Below are 23,753 nucleotides of genomic sequence, written 5' to 3'. Positions count from 1 at the left end.
CAAGTAATAACTAACAAATGGTAAATGCTAAATAAGTGTTGGTAATTAACTATTTTAACTATTTACTATGATTGCATTACACAGTTAGACAAGTTTGAATATACAAGGTGGGACCCAAAAAAAAGCGTGGAATTTTTTTTTCTTTTGAGTTGGAGTCTCTCTGTTGCCTAGCTGGAGTGCAGTGCCACACTCATGGCTACCACAGCCTTGACCTTCTGAGCTCAGGTGATCCTTCCATCTCAGTCTTCCAAGTAGCTGGAACTACAGGCATGTGTCACCATGATCTGTACTTTGTGGATTTATTGTAGAAACGAGGTCTCGCCAAGTTGCCCAGGCTGGTCTTGAACTCCTGGGTTCAGGCAGTCCTCTCACCTCAGCCTCCCAAAGTGCTGGGATTACAGATGTGAGCCTCCACGTCCAACTTCTGGAATTTATTTATTAAAAATTATGTATTTATTCTTACATGTTTAAACTTCAGTCAGCTTCAAAGTGCTCTGCATTTGATGCAGTCAAGTCACCTGAGTTGATTTTTCTACTGTTCAGAACAGTTTTTGAACTTGTCAGTTTTGATGCCTTTTAGTACTTCTGCTTTTTTTTTTTGTTTGTTTCACCTGTTTCACATCAGCAAAATGTTTCCCTTTAGACTTTTTTCGTTAGGGAAACAAAAATAAAGTCGCTGGTGGTGAGATCGGGTAAATAGGGAGGGTGGGGCACAGAGGTCATGCCATTTTCAGTCCAAAACTACTGAACATTCAGTGCAGTATAGGCAGTTGTGCTCATAAGTCACCCATCATGACATGGGCAAACGAGTTGAAAGAATATGCAGAAAAAATTCACTGAAGCCACACATAGCCTTTCACAACAACGCTATCAGTTCCCAAAACACTTACCTAGCAGGGGAAGCCTGTACTGCAAGGGACTCGCCCTCTAAAAAACAATTCTGTTTTTTTGGGGTCCTCATATTTCTCAAAGTGTTAATTGGGTATGTTTAGATTCACTGTAATCTTTACTAGTCTTTACTATTGAATATCTTTCTATAGTAAATATGATTAGAGAAGAGATTTAGTAGATAAAATCTTTTTTTACAATCCTTTGATTACTACTTCTTAAGAGTATATTCAAGCAAATTTTTTATAACTTAATAGGAGATTGAAGCAATAGGTGTTATAGTATAAGTTGTTTTTAGATGAAAATTTATATGTGTTATAGAACATAGAAATATGGAAGATACTATTTAGATAGACTTTTATCCTTCAATATTGCTGCTATTAGGCTGGTATTCTGTTGCCAATATTGAAAGTAGAAATTTTAAAATAATATACTATGTTTATTAAAAAATTGTGGACTTAAGCCTCAGTTATTAGGGTATGCTATTTATTTTCTTTCCCCTAAGGAGGAACCCATGGATACAGATCAGGGTAATAGTATGTTAAGTGCTATTCAATCAGAAGTTGCCAAAAATCAGATGCTTATTGAAGAGGAAGTACAGAAGTTAAAAAGGTACAAGGTATGGCTTAAAAATCATGTTCCTTTAAAATCATGTTCCTTTAATGTTTTAATATACAGCAATATATTTTGAGATGAAGATATATTGACTGTTTTCCTTCCCGTCATTTACCAGCTTTCAGAATAATGTGTTGATTTTCTGGCACCCTCAAAAAGATAAGTTGTGAGGTTTATTTCTTTTTTATTTTGTTTTTCTTTGAGTTGAAATCTCATTGTCACCCAGGCTGGAGAGCAGTGGCACAATCATGGCTCTCACCACAGCCATGACCTGCTGGACTCAGGTGATCCTTCCATCTCAGCCTCTCAAGTAGCTGGTACTATAGGCACGCATCACCATTACTGACTAGTTTTTTAGTTTTGTAGAGATGAGGTCTTGCTGTGTTGCCCAGGCTTGTCTCAAACTTCTGGGCTCAAGCAGTCTCTCTCCTCAGCCTCCCAAAGTGCTGGGATTGCAGGTGTGAGCCACTAGGCCTGGCCTTTTTTTTGTTGTTTTTGTAAAGTATTATTGGGAACAGAATTTGAACAAACTTGATGTTTCAATTCAATGTAGTTATTGTTCTTATTGGTGCTCAAATTATTCCATCTTTGGCCATTGAGAGCCACTTCAGTCTCCTGTCTTTGATAGCCTCCTTGCTTTCTAGTATAAGATGTTTCAGACTTATCTTGTACATCTCTTGCTTCAAATGTGAAATCAACCATTTTTTCTAGAAACCCTGTGTTCCCTTGGTGGAAAAATGGTACCTAGAAACCACCATCTGGGTGCTCAGGGTACTCAGTGCTACTGATTGATCATTTTTTCTAGGCATCGTCAGTGCTAAGAAATTTAGTTTTTGTTTTTTTTTTTAAAGAGAAAATACATTGTGAATTCGTATTAATTCTCAAATTTAGGATTAGAGGACTTTATACTTGAAGCTAAGAATTTGCATTTCTTCTATTAAGCTGAAAATCTTAGTTCCCAACATTAACGTAATTAAGTATTTGCTTTATGCCATGTGTATATATAGTATATAATGTATGTGTATGTATGTAAAAGGTCCAGAATAATAGTACCAATAGTATTAATAATAATTGGAAAGTTTTTTCATAATTTTGTTTTATTTCTTATGATATATCTCATTTTGGATATACAATCAAATTACTATATTTTAAACTAATTTAAAACTTTTTATTTTGCTTTCAAGATTTTTAGGGTTAAAAAAATCAGATTTAATTTTGTTTAATTATATCAAGCAGTTATGTAATTCAGAGTCAAATATAAAAGCAAGGTTATCTTTAATGATGTCATTCTCCTTCACTTGCAATCTGTCTGATAAACTTTTTCAGAGAAGTAAAGAGTGGAGGAGACTATGAATTTTGAATGACTTTGAGTGTGGAACTTATGTCATTTGTCATGTGTTACAGTAGTAAAAAGATTGTTTTTCATTTGAAGCGCAGTTGAAGACAGAAACTGTTCTTTTTGGTTTTTACCACAGTGTTAGCATAGTACTTTGCATCATACTTAACAGCAACAAATGATTGTTAAATAAAATAAATGGGCCCTTGAACTAGTAAGATTTCTTCAGGTGGAAGTGGCAGGGACATGCAACCTTGAGTACTCCAGAGGAAAAAGGAAGGGCCATGTTCATAGAGACAGGGAAGTAAGAGTTAATAACTTTAACAGTTATTTTTCCATTTCACATACTTTAAAAAGACAGAGTACCCATCGTTTATATATTCTTATGCAAAGTTATTATGTAATTAGCAAACTTTTAATATCTGCCCCAAATAAAACACAAACTAAGTTTTTAGAATCTTTGCCTGTTTCATTGTTTTGGAATGCTTTGTTTAAAAAAAGGATAAAATCATTCTCATGCTACTATAAAATAAACACATGTTCAGATTTAATTTAATTTATGGAATGTACATTTAAAAATGTCATAACTAGTCCAAAGATGCCAAAGAAGCTCAAATTTACATGAAGTAAAGAAACATTGACATGAATACAAAAGATAAAAACTTTATGGAAGAAGGACAGTTAATTAAACCTCTACCAGGCACAATACATAATAACAAAATGGCAAGGAAAGCTAAAAATCACATAATTTGGGAGGATGTTCTCTAGGCAATGCATAGTTTTCCACTGAAGTATACATTTTTTCCAGCAGTCTATCCCGCTTTTGATCAAAAATAATCTCAAAGAAGGAGGATTGTGCTTGATCACAAAATAAAGTTGGTTTCATTAGACTTTGCCTGATTATTTGCACAGCTATAGTTGCACGAGTGTTAATTTCTCATGTAGGCCTTCCTAAATTGCTTTTGTAAATTACATTTTCATAAATAATCTTAGATTGGACTTTTGAAAGCCTCTATTAATTGCTAAGCCAAGGGTACAAGAAACTCTCCTCGTGTTTTATTGTATTAATCTTTATTCTCAGTGGGAATGGACTATCCTTATTTCTAATATTTTTTATCATGAGAATGGAGGATTTTATCCCATGTCTATTTTGAATTGGATGCAAAAAATAACATTTCAAAAAATTAGCAGAAATGTAGGTCGGGTGGTTTGATATCTGTTTTATTTTCAGATTGAGAATATTAGAAGGAAACATAATTATCTGCCTTTCATCATGGAATTGTTAAAGACTTTAGCAGAACACCAGCAGCTAATACCACTAGTAGAAAAGGTAAGTATTTTATTGGGATGCTTAAATTAGATTCTCCAAAAATATTAAAACATTTTTTGGGGGGACATAAGTAGAGGTGAAATTTGTTGAAGCTTTAAAATTTTTATTGTTTCACTCTTGCCTCTTGTTTTATATTCAGTAAGAATTAATTAAACTGAGAATGTAAATTAAAAATAATTATACCACTGCTTTAGCCTTCCAGAATTCTTAGTGTCAGGAACTCAGATTGTGCTGTATTAAGAGAAAATTTAGTACATTTTTCTTTCTTTAAGCAAAAACAGGTTTTTAATGCCAATAAATGAAATAATGGTTTTGAGTTTTTTTTCTGAGTTGGAATCTCACCATGTCACCCAGCTACAGTGCTGTGATCACAGCTACCGCAGCCTCCACCTGCTGTACTCATGTAATCCCTCGCCATGAGCTACCATGCCCAGCTAATTTTTTTATTTACTGTATAGATGAGGTCTCTCCAAGATTCCCAGGCTGTTCTCAAGCTCCTGGGCTTAGGCAATTCTCTTGCCTCCACCTACCTAAGTGCTGGGATTACAGGCGTGAACCACCACGTCTAACTTTTTTTCTATTTAATTTAGTATAACTTTGAGTTGTTATAATAGAATTTAGAACTAGTATGGACATTAATGGGGGTAAAAAAAGTACCCTAGAGTAGGATTTAGGTTTCTTATTCCTAATCTAGTATTCTTTCCACTGAGGGAAAACTAGTGTAAGTTAATAAAAAATTCTGATTTCTATGATTTTTTTTAATATAAAGAACTTAAAATATTTGTTGAATAAATGAAATGTAGTTAAATTGTTTTTAGGTTTATACTGTAAATCAGTGTTTCTGAAAGTGATTATCACTGGATGCTCTTTAAAATACATGTTACCTGGCCCCTCCCCAGATATTCTGATAAAGGGGAAGGAATGTTTAATAAGTCCCCAAGTGATTCTAATGCAACTGGTCTGTGTACCACATTTTGAGAAACACTTTGAGAAGATACTACTAGGCAAATAAAATTTTGGACCATTAACTTAAAGACCAGAATAAATGGTAGGTATGATTTTCTTATTAATTTTAAGGTTTACAAAGCAAAGATAGAATTCAACCAAGCTGTTTCATATTACAAATTCTAAATCATATGAGATATGTGTTAATAAGTTTTTGTGTATACTTATTGGCTGAAACACATGACTCAACTTTTAGCATTAAATGCAAAAATTATTGCAGAAAACTGCTAAATTTTTTCTTTTTCACCATAGATTTTTTTTTTTCTATTCATGCATCTCAGGGTATCCCAAAAAGGGAAACAGATTTTTAAATTTTTAGATTAACAGTTAAGGTCCAGTGGGGTGTGATGGCTCACACCTGTGGTCCCAGCACTTTGGGAGTCCAAGGTGGGAGGATCACTTAAGGCCAGAAGTTCAAGACCAGCCTGGGCAACATAATGAGAAGGCAAAAAATTTAACAAGCAGATATCTGGGTGTGGTGGTGTGTGTGCCTATAGTCGTAGTTCCTTGGGAAGCTGAGGCAGGAGGATCACCTGAGCCCAGGAGTTCAAGCTGTGATTGTGCTACTGTACTCCAGCCTGGGTGACAGAATAAGACCTCTTCTCAAAGGAAAACAAAAACAAAACAAAAAAGCAACAAAATACAATTAGGGTCCCATGGTTCTCAAAATTGTTTTGGTTAACAAGAATACCTAGACATAGTGTTTTTTATATGAAATACTATGAGATATTTCTCTTAATAATATTAAGCAAAACAACTCTATAATATTGTAAATCAGTGTTAAATCATGTGCTAAATCATGAGATATATCAGATTTTAAGTATAGATAAATGCAACTAGGCACTCTTAGATAAATTTTTCATGTATAAACTTTGCTTTAAAATTGGTCCTCGAATATATTTTTTGTATGTTCAAATTAGTTTTAATGATGATATTGATGATATGAGGGGGGAATCCCCCCAAAAAACAGGAATTGTTTTTTGGAGGGTGGGCCTCTTATAGTACAGGCTTCCCCCACTAAGTAAGTATTTAGGTACCCTTTGGCATCAGTGTACCAGCTAGTGTTATTTGTGAGAAGATGCGTTGGGCTTCAGATTTACAAGGGCGTCTGCCCGCACTGCACTGAGTGCTCAGCAATTTTTCACCCAAAATGACATTACTCCATGCCACTTTATCTCACCCCAAGCGACTTTTTTTTTTTTCCTGAATGAAAAAAAGTCCTTAAAGGGAAACATTTTAACCATATAAGAGGTGAAACAAAACTGCAGAAGCACTAAAAGTCATCAAAATCGATGAGTTCAAAAATTGTTTTGAGCACTGGAAAAAGTATCTCAGTAGGTGTGTTGCATCAAACAGAGTACTTTGAAGGTGAATGAAGTTTAAACATATAAGAATAAATACACAATTTTTCATAAATTTCATGCTTTGGTGTCCTTTGAGAGCATAAAGAACAAGAATTTTTCAGCTTAGCATTAGACCCATTGTTCCTTAGTTCACATTATTTTGGACACAAGGTGGCAGTATATGAATACCTGATGTGAGTGGAACACGAAATCTGTTGTGTTTGTATTAATTTTCTTAAGGCAGGTTGTTATTGACCTTCTGTTTTGCTTATTTCTCTTAATCGTTCCTTAATTAATATTCCATAAGCAATATTGAGATGCATTTATTTCTTGTATATATGCAACATCAATTATTCCCCTAGGTTCTAAAGGAAATTCAGGCTCCTCATTTGAGTGGAATTTTTGAAATTTAAAAAATTTTTCATCAAACATTTATCTATGTTCCGGCACTCTGTTACAGTCTAACAATGTACACATAATTAAGACATATTCTTTTCTCTTAAGCAACTCATGATACAGTTTGGAAAGGAAGAAATAAACAAAGACAGAACTGCTAAATAGTGTTATTCTATTAAGTGTGAAAATAAAATCATGCTAGAGATATTGGACAAGCATGAGATAGTTTCTAAATAGCTTTATAGGCACTTAAAATTTCATATTCACAAAATTTTAAATCTGTAGTTGTAATTAAATGCTTAATCTGCATTAATACATCAGTGTCCTTAGCACAAATATATTTTTGTTTCTTACTTTGGGAAAAAATTATTATACCATATTGAAACATCACTTTCTGCAGATAAATGCAGATGTTAAAAATAAAGTAGGTTGAAAAACTCTTAGAATAAATTGATTAGATTTTAAAATTGTATAAAGGATTTACTAGTGATAGTTAATTACTGTATAGTAATACTTCTAAGAAAAATTACCCAGGGAACTCAGAAATAGATAAATTGGAATGGTGGGTTTTTTGTTTGTTGTGTTGTTGTTCTGCTTGCTTTGCTTTGTTTTAGGGAAAATAGGATTAGAAAACAAGGTGTTAGAAGGGGTGGAAGAAACCAAACAGGAAAAATATGGCTGCTCTATGCAGTGGTGTTAAATGCCAAGACTCTCTGGGATCAGTTTTTTGAGTCACTGAGGCAGTTGTCTACAGCCTGAGATGGCATAAAAGTATTTGAGCTAAATAAAATCTTCATTTTACAGAATAATAAAGGGTGAAGACTTTGATTCTCCCCTGGGTATACAGCTCTAATGAACTTAGCTAGGATTCATATTATAAATGTTTTTGTTATATGAGACTTCTATCCTTATCTAATGAGGTCGTTGAATATACATTACATAGGAACCTAAAGGTATATATAGTTATAAAATTCTTATATACCAAATCTGTTTCTTAAAATATAAACTAAAATTAGCTAGATTAAGATTCCATTTGTGAGACTTCTGTTTACTCAGGTATACTGATGATTCTTTAAAAGTTTTTATCTAATCTTTATATATAATTCTCAATAATTGTCTATCCCAATTTTTATTTTATTTTATTTATTTTTATTTTTTGTTTTTTGAGTTGGAGTCTCACTCTATTGCCCAGACTGGAGTGCAGTGGCATGGCATGTTCATGCCACTGCAGCATTGACCTGCTGAGCTCAGGTGATCCTTCTACCTCAGCCTTCCAAGTAGCCGGAACCATGCCTGGCTAATTTTTTGATTTATTGTAGCATCGAGGTCTCACCAAGTTGTCCAGTCTGGTCTCTAACCCCTGGACTCCGGCAGTTCTCTTGCTTCTTTCTCCCAAAGTGCTGGGATTATAGGCATGAGCCACCATGACTGGCCCAAGTTTTTAAAAACTACCAGTAACCTATTATAATGTAAAATCATAGTCAATTGCAGTGGGGGATTCAAAGCAACTTTACTGCATTGAATTTTGTCCACATTTTGCTAAGATGTTATGATTCAATTGGTAATAAGTAACTAAACTTCAGAATTTACTTTTTCTAACACTTACATAAATAAGGTAGGAGACTAGTTAAAGCTAATCACAGTAATATAGACATTCATATATTATAAAATTATCTGATTTGAATCAGTAATTTTTAATATAGCGATGGCACACTGTATAGTAGGAATGTATTTTTGACAGTGTATATTTTTTCCATGGTATTTAGAAATGTGATAGTATTTTTTACTTTTTAACAAAGGCAGAACAAAATACAGGCTTGGAGTTTAAATCTCAGATATGATACTTATTAGCTGGTACTTTTAGGCAATTATTTGCTTGCTTATAGCCTCCATTTCTCATCTGTAAATACTCATACCTATCTCACATCCTTCAGAATTAAATGAGATCACATCTGTAAAGTTTATGATAAGTGGTCAATTAATGGTAGTAATTGTTTTTAACTGACTTTGCCTATTCCTTAATTTTATTGAGTTATACAGTTTAGTAAATGTATGGACACTCGTTGCATTATGTCTTTGCTCATTTAATTATGTTGTAAAGTTCACATCATAAACCAGTAAATTAATTTCTTGTTAATATTCTGTTAAGTATATTCAGAGATTAATAAGGAAATAATTACATATTTTATTTTAAATTATGCCTAAAATAGAATCGTATTTTTATTATTTGAGAACAGAAAACTTTGTATGAAATATAATATACATGCCAAATTACAAATTATGCTTGTTAGCTAAAAATACTGAAGCAGGCTTTTTATATGGGACAGATAACCTTTTTGCTCTCAATATAGTAATTCTAAGGTATAGCACTCAATTTTATCATACTGTTGTATAATAATCATGCCACCTAATACATTATTATAAAAAGACTGTATCCTCCTGTTTTTTTTATCTAAGGAAGTTATTTTTTAAATATATAATAGTAAAAGTCTAATTTCTTGGCTCCTTATTCAAGTGGAACAGTGGAAAGAGCACTGTATTGTAGTACAACTCTAAAATCTTGCTTTTAAAAGTGGGCGACCCTCTTTTGGGTCTCCTTCTGCTTGGGAACTTTTCTGTCTTAATCAACTCCTGCCTTCTGTAAATAAATAAGTAAAAGTCATCTGAACCAGCAGAATTTGCCATCACTTGAAAGTTTGTTAGAAATGCAGAACCTCAGGCATTTTATTGAATCAGTCTGCATTTTATAATAAATAACAGGGTCCATAGATCATTGGTATGTACACTGAGAAGCAACGTTGTAGAACACGTGTCTTTGGCCTTTATTGAGGATTTACTATATAGTAGTTGTGTGACTTTTGTCAAGTTGATAGTGTCTATAAACTCTGACTTCTTCATCTGCTAAAGAATAAAACAATTATTATGTTCAAGTTATATAATTGTTATGAGGATCAATTGAAATAATGTCTGAAAACATTTTTCAGGTCATATAGGTACGGTTTATTGACATCAGAAATACATAGTCCTTTAGTGACATTATGTTAAACTCACTTAAACTGTTATGTTAAACTAATTTGTTCAAGTATGCAGAAACTAACAGTTTTTCCTATATTGTGAATTAAAAATAGACAAATATGTTTGTATATATATCATTTTGAAATACGAATGAGTTTGACTTTATGGAAGGAATAATTATTTTAAAATTATTAATACAACAATGACAATAATACAATTCAACTTCAGATAAGAAAGAACTGCAAGCCAAACATGATCCCTTCTTATATACGGCCAAAAATAAGTATATAATTATCCAGGAGTAGATTGCTACAAGTTATAAAATAGAATGCTCTAGAAATCTTGTAAACAGTGCATTGTAAGCCTTTTAGCTTGAGAATGCCCTCTTAGGCACATTTTATTTTAATATGATCTAAAACAGACTTTTAAGACTTTGTAACGTACTGTCTTTAATTTTTAGGCAAAAGAAAAACAGAATGCAAAGAAAGCTCAGGAAACCAAATGAAAAAGGATGCTTTGAGATGTGTACACATTTCTGCTTATGCGCTTATTTTCATGGAAACCATTAAGTATAAAGAACTTTGAGCACCATCCTAATTGGCTCAGTGCACGTTTGGCAATAGAAACAGCCTGTCTTGTCTTTAATGCATGAATTCATAAACTTTTTCCCTACCTGCATCATGTGCATGTAGTGCGTATTAAATAAAAGTGATGTTAAGAATGCTTGCCCAAATTCCATTACTTGACCTTGGATCTGAGATCTGTTAGTTCTGTGGATATATAACTACTGTAACAAACATAGAAAATGCACAAATGATATTTCTTTCCTGTAACAGTCCTAACCTCTTGTTCTTTTAATCCAGTTAAATACTTAAAATTTACAAATGTCAGATGTTGATTAAACTGGATCTCCTGTTTCTTTGCATCATTAATGGAAAACAAATCAATATTTCTATCTTTGATATCTAAATGTTTTGAGGATTTTAAAACTGAATTTTATCAGGTATACCAATTATTTAGAAAAGTATGATTTTATTGCTGATAATTTCAAAAGGACAAATGTATAATTTTTAGTGATTTTTACTGCTGTCAGTAGAAAAGGTAATAAACATCCCAGTTTTATTTTAGCAAATTTTCTTCAAGTGTTTGGGGTTATTCATTGATGTCTTGTAGATTAATTCTGGAAGGTCTAAGTATTATGCTTCACAGCAAAATTTCTGGTAGAGAACAAAGTACAAATCTTAAAAAGTGTTGTTTTTACTCTGAATCTGTTAATATTTTTTCAAGCTGTTAAGCTGCATATAACATTTATATTGGAGGTTTGACATTTCATACTATTTCCTTAAAAAAAAGATGATGGGGGAAGGTGGTGATGGGGGATCCTTTTATGCCAATTTGAATAAAATTAGTACAGCTCACAGTTTCCAAGAACCATGTACAATTTGCTTACAGTGGTTTTTTTCTTATTGTTTTGGGGAGTTGCTTTGGTTTTTATTTTATAAAATAATACTGTATTCTTGCCCCTAGTCTTCTTTTCCATGTTATACTTTAAAAGATATTTTATATAACTTATTTTTATAAAGGGAATAATATACTTTTTTTTTATCAAGCGCATTTCTGAAGTTGGTACATGACTTTTCAACATATTATTTTCTATGAACTTAGCATAGTTTATTAGGGAGTGTGTGCCCATCTTGGATCTTCAACACATAAATTTTTAAAGATTGTGTTTAAGCTTAGTAATTGTGGCATTATTAAATGACTTAGAATTAATGCGAAAAACCTGATGGAAAATTGAATAGAAAAATTAATTAAATATTTTTATACATAATTTCATTTGGCAGTAATATAAAGAAGACTATGTAGCTTTTCAGTTATTTGTGGGTGAATACATTTAACTCTTAATACAGTGATAATTATGGGGTGTTTTCAATTTTCAAAGCTATGATAGAATTTTAAAAAATGGTTTCATAAAGAAGGGTCATCTTGATCCCATTCATTTATTTCAGCATAATTTATGTAATCCTCCTCTGCTGAGGCTTAAATTTTGTAAAGCATTACAAGGATTATTGTAGTAAGTTGTATTCTGTAACCAATACAAAGTGATAGTGGCATAAGAATTGACAAATTGGAATAGAGGAGAGAGTCTAAAAACAGATCGACCTTTATGCGATCATTCGATTTTTTACAAAGGTGGCAAAGCAATTCATTACAGATGGAAATCTTTTCAACAAATGGAACTGGAACAGCTGAATATTCTTATGGGAAAAACAAACAATTACCCCCTATCTCACAAAAAATGAATTTAAGATGATCATAGACCTAAATGTTATCGTTTAAAAGTATGAAACCTTTTAGCAGAAAACATGGGGGATAACTTTGTGACTCGGGGTAAATTAAAGGCTTCTCAGGTTACAGAAAGCAATAACCATAAAGGACTCAAAATTAGAGTTCATCAAAACTAAAAAGTTGTCATTTAAAGACACTGTTAACAAAAGTAACCAGTATGAAATGACATGTAACAACAGACTACTACATTAATAGGCATAAGGACTTTTCTTATTAATCTAATTCTAAAAAAACTTGATAGGAATGTCCATAGCTTAGGAATGATTTGTCTGTATCTGATGATAGCAATTGCATTGTGATACTTAATGATTACTTCCGCCTGTGAATAAAGAAGTGTGACTTGTTTTTGTCTGGGTCCTGTATATTGCTGGTTTGACACTAAGTCATGAAACTAGTGGATAGAGAAAATAGAGAAATAAAGAGCAACCCAGGAATGAATAATGTTAGTTATGTGGAAAGTTTTTTTTAAAGGAGTGTGTTTAAAATAGTCTTGCTCATTTCACGGTTTGCCCTTTCTAAAATCTCATTTAATGATTGAGTAGGTGAAGGCACTTCCATTCTATTTTATGCCTTTAATAACTGGCCAATTCTAAGGGATTTACTTTTGCTGTAACAAACAAAGCTTGCCAACAGCTGTGGCACTGGCTAGTCTCACCTCATATGTTCAATTCCCAAGATAACTGCCCTTTTTCTAACAGAGCAGTCAGCTCAACTGTGCCACTAGAATAGACAAATATTTGTTCTGGAATCGTGACCATGGGGACTTGCTCCCCTGTTTAGGACCATGATACATACTTCTGTGTGTATTATGGTGTAACATGCAGGATTGTTAATCCTAGTTGCCTATAACAGTTCAAGATAAATTTATATATATATTTATGTAGGAAGATTTTGGGGGAGATATGTAGGGGGTCTTTTAGGATATTGTCTTACAAACGTTTAGAGAAAACAGACAAAAGAAAAATTTTAATTACCCCTAGTTCTACCAACATGGATGAACTTATTAACATTTTGGTGTATTTAGTGATCCTTTTTCCCCATATGTACACATAGGCTTTTTTGTGTTAGTCTGACATACCCTTCCCATACCCAGAAATAGCTTTATGTAACTTATATTGCTTTTAACCTTGGTAGTATATACATTTTCATTTTCATATCAGGGATGACTTACTTGCAGGAAACAAACCACTATTTGAAGAGGAATGTGAATTAATATTGGATATTTTGAAACTATCTAGTTTCTTGAAGTCATTGGCGAGTTTGGAGGAGTGGTGTCAAATTTGAGTCTTCAGAAGAATAACTCCTAGCAAAACATACAGCACTGGTCCACCAGTGGAACTGCTACCAGTGCACCAGTCATGAAGTCCACTGCTGGAACAATTGATGTTAGAACATGTAGTAGTGTGTTCGAGGAGTGAGGGACCTGCCACAACATCCAGTGACTATACACTAGAATGCAAAAAAAATTCAACCTCTCCATGCCTACATGCCTAAAATGGAAAAACTGGATAATTCGATTTTAGAGTAAGATTATTGTTTTTAAAGTCATATGAAGTCCTAGATCAGTCAAACATGGATGTTATTTAGTTCTTGTCTTTAATACATTGTTAACTGGATAAACTCAATGACTACCATGGTAAAGATTCAGCACTTCCAACATACTGGCACTTTTTGTTTCTGACTTGATTATGTTAACAGTTTATAAACTATTTGAAGATTTATTCAACCTATATTTGGGTTTTTCTGGATGCTGGATATATAGTATAACAAGATAAAGTTCCTGCTTTCTTGGTGAGATGTAATGAAAAAGTGTATGATGTAATTTTTCTAGTAGTAGTAAGAACTATGAAAAGTAAAATTGGGCAAAAGGACAAGGGAAGCTGGAGTCTGATAGGATGGTCATGGAAGATCCCATTAAGGAGATGAGCTTTAAGAAGAGACCTAAATGAAGAGAGGTTTTTGCTCTTTTTTTTACTCTTGTAGTACTGAATCAGTGCTCTACAAGTGGTTTGCATATAGGTAGAATAAACTTGTAATAATTCGGAATATTAATTTGCAATAATGTTTGATGGTTAAATGATTTATGAAAGTTGATTTGCGGTGTCAATATGAAAATTGGTTGAATAAAAGTTACACATAGAAAAGGCTAGGACTGACCTATGTGCTATTTAGATTATCCAGATACTTTTATAATATGCTTCTGTGGCCCTTTCTGGTAGCAGTGATAATATAGTGTTAACCATAAAACCAGTGGGAAAAATCTCATATAGGTATATATTTTTAAAACATTTTGAACGCCTCCCTTGCATTATAATTAAAGATATAAACATTAAAATTAAAACAATGAGATTACTAGAAAAAAATATAGGAGAGTATTATTTGGGGATAGAGAAAGCTTCCTAAGAAAGAAAGCACAAATCAAGAACCCAGAAGAGAAATACTTGACTGAATAAAAATTAAAACAATTTTTGTATGCCATAAAATTTTAAAGTTCAACAAGCCAACAAAATTTTGTCATACATAATAAAATATATAATGTATGTATTCCAAATATAATTAATGTCTGATATACAGAGGGCAACTATCAAAAGGGAGGGGGAGATAACCCAGTAGAAAAAAGTAGCAAGTGAAAAGACAATTCACAGAAAAAATCAAAATGGCGAATAGCATCTTAAAAGATGGCAAGTCCCATTAGAGATCAAGGAAATGCAATTAAAATAATAAAAGGATTTCCCCTTTTCCTGTCAAATTATCAAGCTAGTGTTTGCAAATATCCATTTTATGGTGTGGGCATAAGTGGGCAGGCTCATGGACCAGTGCTAGAAGTCTTTGAAAGGCAAGTTGACAGGTCACAAAATTTAGATGATGCATATTCTTCAACAGTTTCACTTTCAGGAGCTATATTACAGCTGTATTCATACAACAATGCAGATATATGTGTATGAGAAGGTTAATCACAGTATTATTTGTAATAGCAAATACTTGAAGACAATCTAAAAGCACAGCAATAGAGAATGGGTAAATAAGTTATGGTAAATTTCAAAATGATATGCAATCATGGAAAAGAAAGAAATGAATTTCCGTGTACTAACATGAAAACATGTCTGTGATGTATTTTTGAAGAAAATAAAAGTTTTGTTTTAGTGATATGGAATGAATCCATTTCCTGTAGAAAAACCTCAGATGTATGTATGTAAAAATAGAAAACTATTTTAAAGTATATTAAGTTTTTAAATTATTAGCTCAGGGACTGAGGAGTGGAAGGTTGAAGTGGAGAACTTTCCCTTTTAAATGTATAGGCTTCTGAGACGATTGATTTTTTTCCTGTCAGAATATATTACTTTTGTATTTTAACAATAAGTAAATAAATCACATCAATAAATTAGCCAGTTACTATCACAAAAGTATTGGCAGGATTTCTTTCGGTACTAGCATCTAATGCAACCTAAATGCAGTTAAAATATAAATAAAATAAGCAAATGCAGTGTGTATGTATATACATATGTATACGTGTACATATATATTTGAGTAATGTGCAATCCTACAGTAAACCAATAATGATACTACTGATTGTGGGATATTTTCATTGGTGGAATTCTAACATTTTTAATATATTTCATTTTATCTTTATACCAATCCTATGAGGAGAGTATTGTCTTCATTTTACAAACAATACTTTGTTCCTTCTAGATATTTTTTCTCTTGGAATCAAACTTGTGTAGCCTGGGTACTCAAAGTGTCATCTGCAGACCAGCAGCAATCAGCATCATCTGGGAACTTGTTAGAAATGCAAGATCTCAAGTTCTATTCCCGAGCAATGGAATCAGAATATGCATTTTAACAAGATGTCCAGTTGATTCCCATGCACACTAAAATTTAACAATCTCGTTTGTTATAATATTTAGGGAAATAGATATTGTCTCCATAATCAGTGGACATTGTGCTCTGTTTTCTTTTCTTTTTTTTTTTTTTTGAGTTGGAGTCTCACTCTGTTGCCCAGATTGGAGTGCAGTGGCCGTTCCAGGCCACCGCAGCCTCGACCTGCTGGGCTCCGGCGATCCTTCCTCCTCAGCCTTCCAAGTAGCCGGAATTACAGGCATGCGCTACCACACCCGGCTGATTTTTTGATTTATTGTAGAGATGAGGTCTCGCTGCCCAGGCGGGTCTCGAACCCGCGGGCTCAGGCAATCCACTCATCTCAGCCTCCCAAAGGCGTGGGATTACAGGCTGAGCCACCGAGCCTGGCTTGTGCTCTGTTTTCTTAAAGTAAAAATTGGGTGCTTACTTTTTAAAAAAAATGTTATGACATACAATTTCGGTAGCAAAATGCAAACGTGCAATCAATTAGAGAAATTTATTAGGAATAAAATGCAAAACGAATTCATAACGTGTCAGGCACTGTACTAAGTGCTTTTGCATATTCTAGTCTTCACAGATACGAAATAGATTCTGTTAACCCCATTTTTCAGACGAGGGACACTAAAGCACTAAGATAGTAAGTAACGTGCCCAAGTTCACACAGCTGGTTAAAAGTAGGCCTAGGATTCAAACGTGAACTCACACTTGTACTCTCTTGCTCCCTACTTCCCTTCCTCCTGTCCCTCATCCTTCCCTACCTCCCTTTCTTCTCTTTCTCTCTCTTCCTTCTTTCCCTTTTTTCTTCTTTTTAATAATTTATTTTGATCCTTATCTGTATACCTCCTTTATACACTTCCACCATTCTTCCAATAAAAACGTTTCTTGCATTGTGGACACAATTGTGCAGTGGAGGTACTCAAGGGAAAACGATCTGTGGATTTATTAGAAGCTTTGTAGGAGACACTGGTGGTCTTTATTAAAGAATGCATGGAGTAAGTGGTAACCATGGGCTCTGGGATTCAGTGGCTCCCCGAGGCCTGGTAATTATAATAATTTTGATTAGCAGCTAGCACACTGTCCAGGCTGGGCATCCCGGATGTGTCTCCTAATGAGGTTACCAAGGTCCAGGATCTGCGCTTTCAGTTTATGATTTGAGTACACTCATTGAAGGTGATAAGGACTTTGGATACTTAGCCAACTTAATAAAATTTGCAGGCGACGAATTACATCTGAAAGACAATTTATTAATTTACAATTATAACTGCCAGCAGACCAGACATTCCTATCAGCCTATCAGTATATTCTGTCTCTGATAGATAAACTTACCAAGGAAACCAAATTGAGGCCAGAAGGTTGGTTGACTACAGAACTGGTCCAAAGGAAATTATTTCTTTTTTAGAGATACTGGCCTCTGACATGTTTTGCCATACTAGACACCAACAAAATCTGCCTGGTACACTGCATACATCCTTTGTCTAATGTAACTGCATCCTTCTCCTACACATTGCTTGAGACACAGAGACAAAATTTTAAACAACATAATTGTCACAATTCTGGTTGACATTTTCCTGCTTCGTTCCTCATGTCAACAAAAATATTTTCAAATGGATTTAATTCAAACTTATATTTATTTGATTTTAATGTTATTCCAATTTGACTTTTCAGTGTCATTGGAGAGGCTTCTTAAACTGTCTTCAGATCAGTGACTATTTCCTGAAACCTATATAGTATTTATGTTTGAGAAATCAATATTTCTGTTCTACATTACCAATATGAACTTTCTTAATATGCCTGAAATTGTCTATATTTAATTTAAAAGTTTGGAATGCTCTGTACACTTAGTGCAATTTGTTTTTCTCTTAGAGCATGCAGGATTGTTATTGGAGTGACCGTGTTGCTTACATAATGAACACCTGTGTAATGTAGTTACTCTCAGATTTCAGGCAGAAATCTACTTGAATTAATGTTTGCAATAAAAAAAATAGTGTACCAATTTAAGTATCCTCATTATATCTATGAGTAATTTGGTTGCTCTAACCTTCTATAACCTTCCTAAGAACTATATTTTCTTGCCAGTTTTTTTGAAGTTGGTAAACACATCCTCACAGTTAAGACACTGAACTTTGTGCATACTATTTTATTCTCAAATTTTCACCTCATATTGCAATAAACTGGAGGCCAGAATACTGGCCTTGGACTTTGGAGATCTGGGACTCTAGTCTTGCTATGCTATTAACTATTGTGTGATCTTGGCCTATATTCTATTATCTGCTGAAATGTACTTTGTCCTTTGTTATAAATTTCAAATAGCACTTATAGAGCAAGCAGGTGGCATTCACATCTGTTTATATGACTAAGCCTTAACACAAATATTGCTCTACTAAAGCTTTATTGTATTAGATAAACACACATACACATACACATACTTCTGGGACTCTCCTGTCCTCTTATGGTCAAGTTCAAACATAATTGATCAGGCTTATAAAACTTATTATGATCATTGTTTTTAGTCAGGGTCTCGGTCACCCAGGCTTGACTGCAGTAGCACGATCAGGCTCACTGCAGCCTCAGCCCTTGCTCGGTGATCCTTCTCGCTTAGCCTCCCAAGTAGCTGGGACTACAGGCATGTGCAAACATGCCTGGCTAATTTTTTTGACTTTTTGTAGCGACAAGGTCTCACCAGCAACAGGCTAGTCTTGAACTCCTGGGCTGGGTTTGAAAACACCTGGTGGTGAGGATTGTTTTGGCTATTCATGGTCATTTATGTTTCCATAAGAATTCTTGTATTGTTTTCAGGTCTGAGAAGAAGGCTGCTGGTAATTTAATGGGTATTGCATTAAATCTGTAGATTGCCTTGGGTAGGATGGACATCTTAACAATGTTGATTCTTCCAATTCATGAGCATGGAATATTTTTCCATTTGTTTTGTCATCTTTGGTTTCTTTGAGTAATGCTTTGTAGTTTTCATTGTAAGGTCTTTCATTTCTCTGGTTAGGAAGACGCCAAGGTATTTCTTTTTTTGTGTGTGGCTATTGTGAATGAGGTTGTGTTTTTTACTTGGGTTTCTGTTTGTTTATTGTTGGTGTATAGGTCAACTGTCTTTTGCACATTTATTTTATACCCTGAGACTTTGCCAAAGTCCTTTATCAGTGTAAGGAGGTTTTTGACAGATTCTCTTGGGTTTTTGAGTCATGTCAACTGCAAACTCCCAGATGTTAAAACTTTATTATAAAGCTACAATAATCAAAACAGCCTGCTATTGGTACAAGAACAGGCATATAGACCAATGGAACAGGATAGAGATTCCGGAAGCAAAACCTCAATTTCTCAACCAACTCATTTTTAACATAGTCTCTCCTAACAACCACTGGGGAGAGGAGAAACTATTCAGTAAGTGGTGCTAGGAAAACTAGCTGGCCACATGCAGAATATTAAAACAAGACCCCTACCTATCACCATATACAAAAATCAACTGTAAATGGACCAAAGACCCAAATGTCTTTGATAAAAGACACAAATAAGGACAAAATTATGAACTTTGCAGCAACTTGGATAGACTTAGAGTCTATAATACTGAGTGATCTATCAAAGAAACAAAGAACTGAGCATCACATGTTCTCAATCATAAGTGGTTCTTGAGCAGTTATTATAAAACCTCAAACTTAAGAACCTTAGAAAGTGCAGGAGACACCCTAATGGAAATTGGAACTGGCAACCAATTCCTGATCAAAACCCCAAGTGCCCATGCCATAAGAGATAAGATAGAAAAGTAGGACCTCATCAAACTGACGACCTTCTGCAAGGCCAAAGAAATCAAGAGAGTGGGGAGACTGCCCGCAGTCTGGGAAAAAATATTTGCCAACTGTATATTTAACAAAAGCCTAACATCTAAGATCTACAAAGAACTCAAGCATGCCAAAAAGAAAGAGACCCATTACAAAGTGGGCAAAAGATATGACTAGACACTTCTCAAAAGAAGACATATGAGCAGCCAACGGATACATGAAAAAAATGCTTAGCTTCACTAGTCATCAAAGAAATGCAAATTAAAACCACACTGAGATAACACCTAACTTCAGTCAAGATGGCCATCATCAATAACTCAAAAAACAACAGATGCTGGAGAGGATCCAGGGAAAAGAGAACACTTCTACTCTGTTGGTGGGAGTGTAAACTAGTACAACCTCTGGGGTAAACAGTTTGGCGATTCCTAAAAGATCTAAAAATTGACCTTCCATATCACCCCGCAATCCCCCTACTGGGAATATACCTGGAGGAACTCAAATCACTCTATGAAAAAGATACCTGCACATGCATGTTTATTGCAGCATTATTCACAATAGCAAAAACATGGAACAAACTGTGCTGCCCATCGAACGAGAAGTGGATTAAAAAAAAAATGTGGTACATGTACATGATGGAGTATTAGGCAGACATAAATAAGGACAAAATCATGAACTTTGCAGCAACTTGGATAGACTTAGAGTCTATAATACTGAGTGATCTATCAAACAAACAAAGAACTGAGCATCACTTGTTCTCACTCATAAGCGGTTCTTGAACAGTTTTTATAATACTATAAGAAAGGTATTGGCAGTAGTTGGAAACTGCAGGGATGGGGAGGCGGGATTGGCAGTAGTGGGGAACTTCCAGTGGAGGGGGGACACACCTCATCAACATAATGCATAACAAACATTTGCATACCTAACCCTGAATTGTACCCCACATCTTCAAAATTAAAAAAAACAAACAAAAAACACTTTGCTGGATTATAATGTTCACGGGTGGGTAACGTCCCTAAGCAGCAGGGCAACATTATGATAAGTAACTTACTAGTGTGTTAGACAAAGCAGTCTAAACCGGGATTAGTTTGCCCTCACGTGCTGTAATAGTGTTTATGTACAAACACACCTTGTTTTATTGAGCTTCACTTTATTGCACTTCATGGATCCTGTGTTTTCCACAAATCGAAGTTTTGTGGCAACTCTGCATTAGGCAAGTCTATTGGTGCCATTTTTCTCACAGCATGTGCTCACTTTGCATTCCTGTCAGATTTTGGTAATTCTTGTAATGTTTCAAACTCTTGTCTTTTTACATACGTTATGGTGGTCAGTGCTCTTTGATGTTACTATTGTTTTGGAGTACCATGAACTATGCCCATATAAGAAGGCAAACTTTTCCTAGCACTTTGGGGAGGCCAGGGTGGGAGGATTTCCTGAGTCCACAGGTTTGAGAACAGCTTGGGCAACTTGATGAGACCTCATCTCTACAATAAATCAAAAAATTAGCCAGGCATGTTAGTGTGCACCTGTAATTCTGGCTACTTGGAAGGCTGAAGCGGAAGGATTGCCTGAGCCCAGCAGATCGAGGCTAGGGTGACCGTGAGTGTGCCACTGCACTCCAGTCTGGGCGATAGAGGGTGACTCCAACTCAAAAAAAAGAAAAGAAGGCAAACTTCGTTGATAAATGTTGTGTTTGTCTGACTGCTCCTCTTACTGGCGTTTCACTATCTTTCCTTTTTCTTGGGCCTCCCTATTCCCTGAGACACAACAATATTGAAATTAAGTCAATTAATATCACATTGTACAGTGGTCTCTATACGCTCAAGTGAAATAGTCACCTATTTCTCACTTTTTTTATTTCTTAATCCTGTAACAGATTAACATCTCTCACTTTCAACCAGAACCTAGAAATGGTTAAACTTAATAAGAAAGTCGCGTCAAAAGCTGAAATAGGCCAAAAGCAGACCTCTTATGCTAAATACAAGGGGAAACCTCCCCAAATCCGGTTTTTATTTATAAAAAAATGTGTATGTATTCTTACATGTTTAAACTTCAGTCGCCTTCAAAGTACTCTCCATTTGATGCCATATACCTACTGAGATGTTTTTTCCACTCAATAGGAGTGGGAACGTCAGCAAAACGTTTCCCTTTGAGGACTTTTTTCATCCGTGGAAACAAAAACATGTTACTTAAGGTGAGATCGGATGAATAGGGAGGGTGGGGCAGAGGCTCGTGCTGTTTCTAGTAAAAAATTGCCAAACACTTAGCACAGTGTGGGCAGGTGCACTCGTAAATCACCTATCATGAAATGGGCAAATATGTTGAAAGAATCGAATCTAAAAAAATAAAAAATAAAAAGCATTCACCAAGCACAGCCTCTTACAATGCTAGATGGTACGCTGATACGGATTCCTGGAACACTCATCCAGTGGTGGAAACCCGTGCTAGAAGGGACCCACACGCCAAGAAATAATTCCTGGGTGTTTTTTTTGGTGGGGGGGAAGTCCTCCCTCATAGTTACCCAAGTAGTAAATGCAAAAGAAAAGTTCTTGAAGGAAATTCAGAGTGCTATTTCAGTGAACACATGGATGATGGTCAGAAAGCAGAACAGCTTTATTGCTGATACGGAGAAAGCTTAAGAGGACTGGACAGATGATGAAACCAACTGTCACATGCCCTTGAGCCAAAGCCTAATCCAGAGCAAGGCCCCAAGTCTCTTAAATTCTATGAAGGTTGAGATAAATGAAGAAGCTGCAGAACAAATGTTAGAAGACAGCAGGTGTTAGTTTGTTGCGGTTTAAGGAAAGACTCTAACATAAAAGTGGAAGGTGAAGCAGCAAGTGCAGATGTAGAAATGCAGCAAGTTATTACTATAAGAAGATCTAGTTAAGATTATTGATGAAGGTGGCTACACTAAGCAACACATTTTCAATGTAGAGGAAACAGTCTTCTACTGGAAGATGCTATTTAGGACTTTTATAGTTAGAGAGAAGTCAATGTCTGGTTTCAAAGCTTCAGAGGACAGGCTAATCCTCTTGTTAGAGGCTAATACAACTGGTGACTTTAAGCTAAGACTATCTCTCATTTACCATTCTGAAAACCTAGGGCCATTAAGAAGGATGCTAAGTCTGCTCTGTGCTCTAGAAAGGGAACAACGAAGTCTAGATAACAGCACATCTGTCTATGGCATGATTTACTGATGATTTTAAGCCCACTGTTGAGACCCATTGCCCAGAAAAAAAGATTCCTTTGAAAATATTACTGCTCACTGACAATGCACCTGATGGAGATGATCAAGGAGGTTCATGTTGTCTTAACGCCTGCTAACACAACATCCATTCTGCAGTTCATGGATCAAGGAATAACTTTAACTTTTGAGTCTTATTATTTAACTAACACCGCTGATAGCTTCCATAGATAGGATTCCTCTGATGCATCTGAGCAAAGTAAGTTGAAAACATTCCAAACCAAATTCACCATTCTAGACACCACTAACAACATTCACGATTCATGGGAGGAAGTAAAAATATTGACATCAACAAGAGTCTAAAATAAGTTGATGGCAACTTTTATGGATGACTTTGAGGGATTCAAGGTTTCAGTGGAGGGATTAACTGCAGATGTGACGGAAAGAGCAAGAGAACTAGAATTAGAAGCGGAACCTGAGAATGTGACTGAATTGCTGCAATCTCATGATAAAACTTGAATAAATGAGGAGTTACTTCTTATGGATGAGCAAAGAAAGAGGTTTCTTGAGATGCTTTGAACATTGTTGAAATGACAAGAAAGGATTGAGAATATTATATCACCTTGGTTGGTAAAGTAGCATTAGGGTT

At 34.7% G+C, this 23,753-nt stretch overlaps 1 protein-coding gene across 6 annotated transcripts in view; it reads left to right on the top strand.

The window, feature by feature from the left end:
* The window catches only part of UCHL5 (ubiquitin C-terminal hydrolase L5), a 43,671-nt gene extending 32,305 nt beyond the window's left edge, over positions 1-11,366 (top strand). For 2 of the 6 annotated variants that reach the window (XM_021713314.1, XM_008059948.1), the window contains exons 9-11: positions 1,397-1,507; positions 4,071-4,169; positions 10,389-11,366. In XM_021713314.1, the coding sequence (XP_021568989.1) occupies positions 1,397-1,507; positions 4,071-4,169; positions 10,389-10,433 (255 nt within the window). In that variant the 3' untranslated portion in view covers positions 10,434-11,366. Of the gene's footprint in view, positions 1-1,393; positions 1,508-4,070; positions 4,170-7,527; positions 7,749-10,388 lie in introns of those variants that run through there. The other 4 variants (XM_021713313.1, XM_008059947.1, XM_021713312.1 and 1 more) reach the window with 3 other exon arrangements.
* Positions 11,367-23,753: the final 12,387 nt, after the last annotated feature.

Source organism: Carlito syrichta, unplaced genomic scaffold (genome assembly GCF_000164805.1).
Source record: "Carlito syrichta isolate Samal-C Ts95f unplaced genomic scaffold, Tarsius_syrichta-2.0.1 Scaffold304453, whole genome shotgun sequence".
NCBI lineage: Eukaryota > Metazoa > Chordata > Mammalia > Primates > Tarsiidae > Carlito > Carlito syrichta.
The sequence above is the reverse complement of the archived record's forward strand: the minus strand, read 5'-3'. Positions and strand labels throughout refer to the sequence as shown.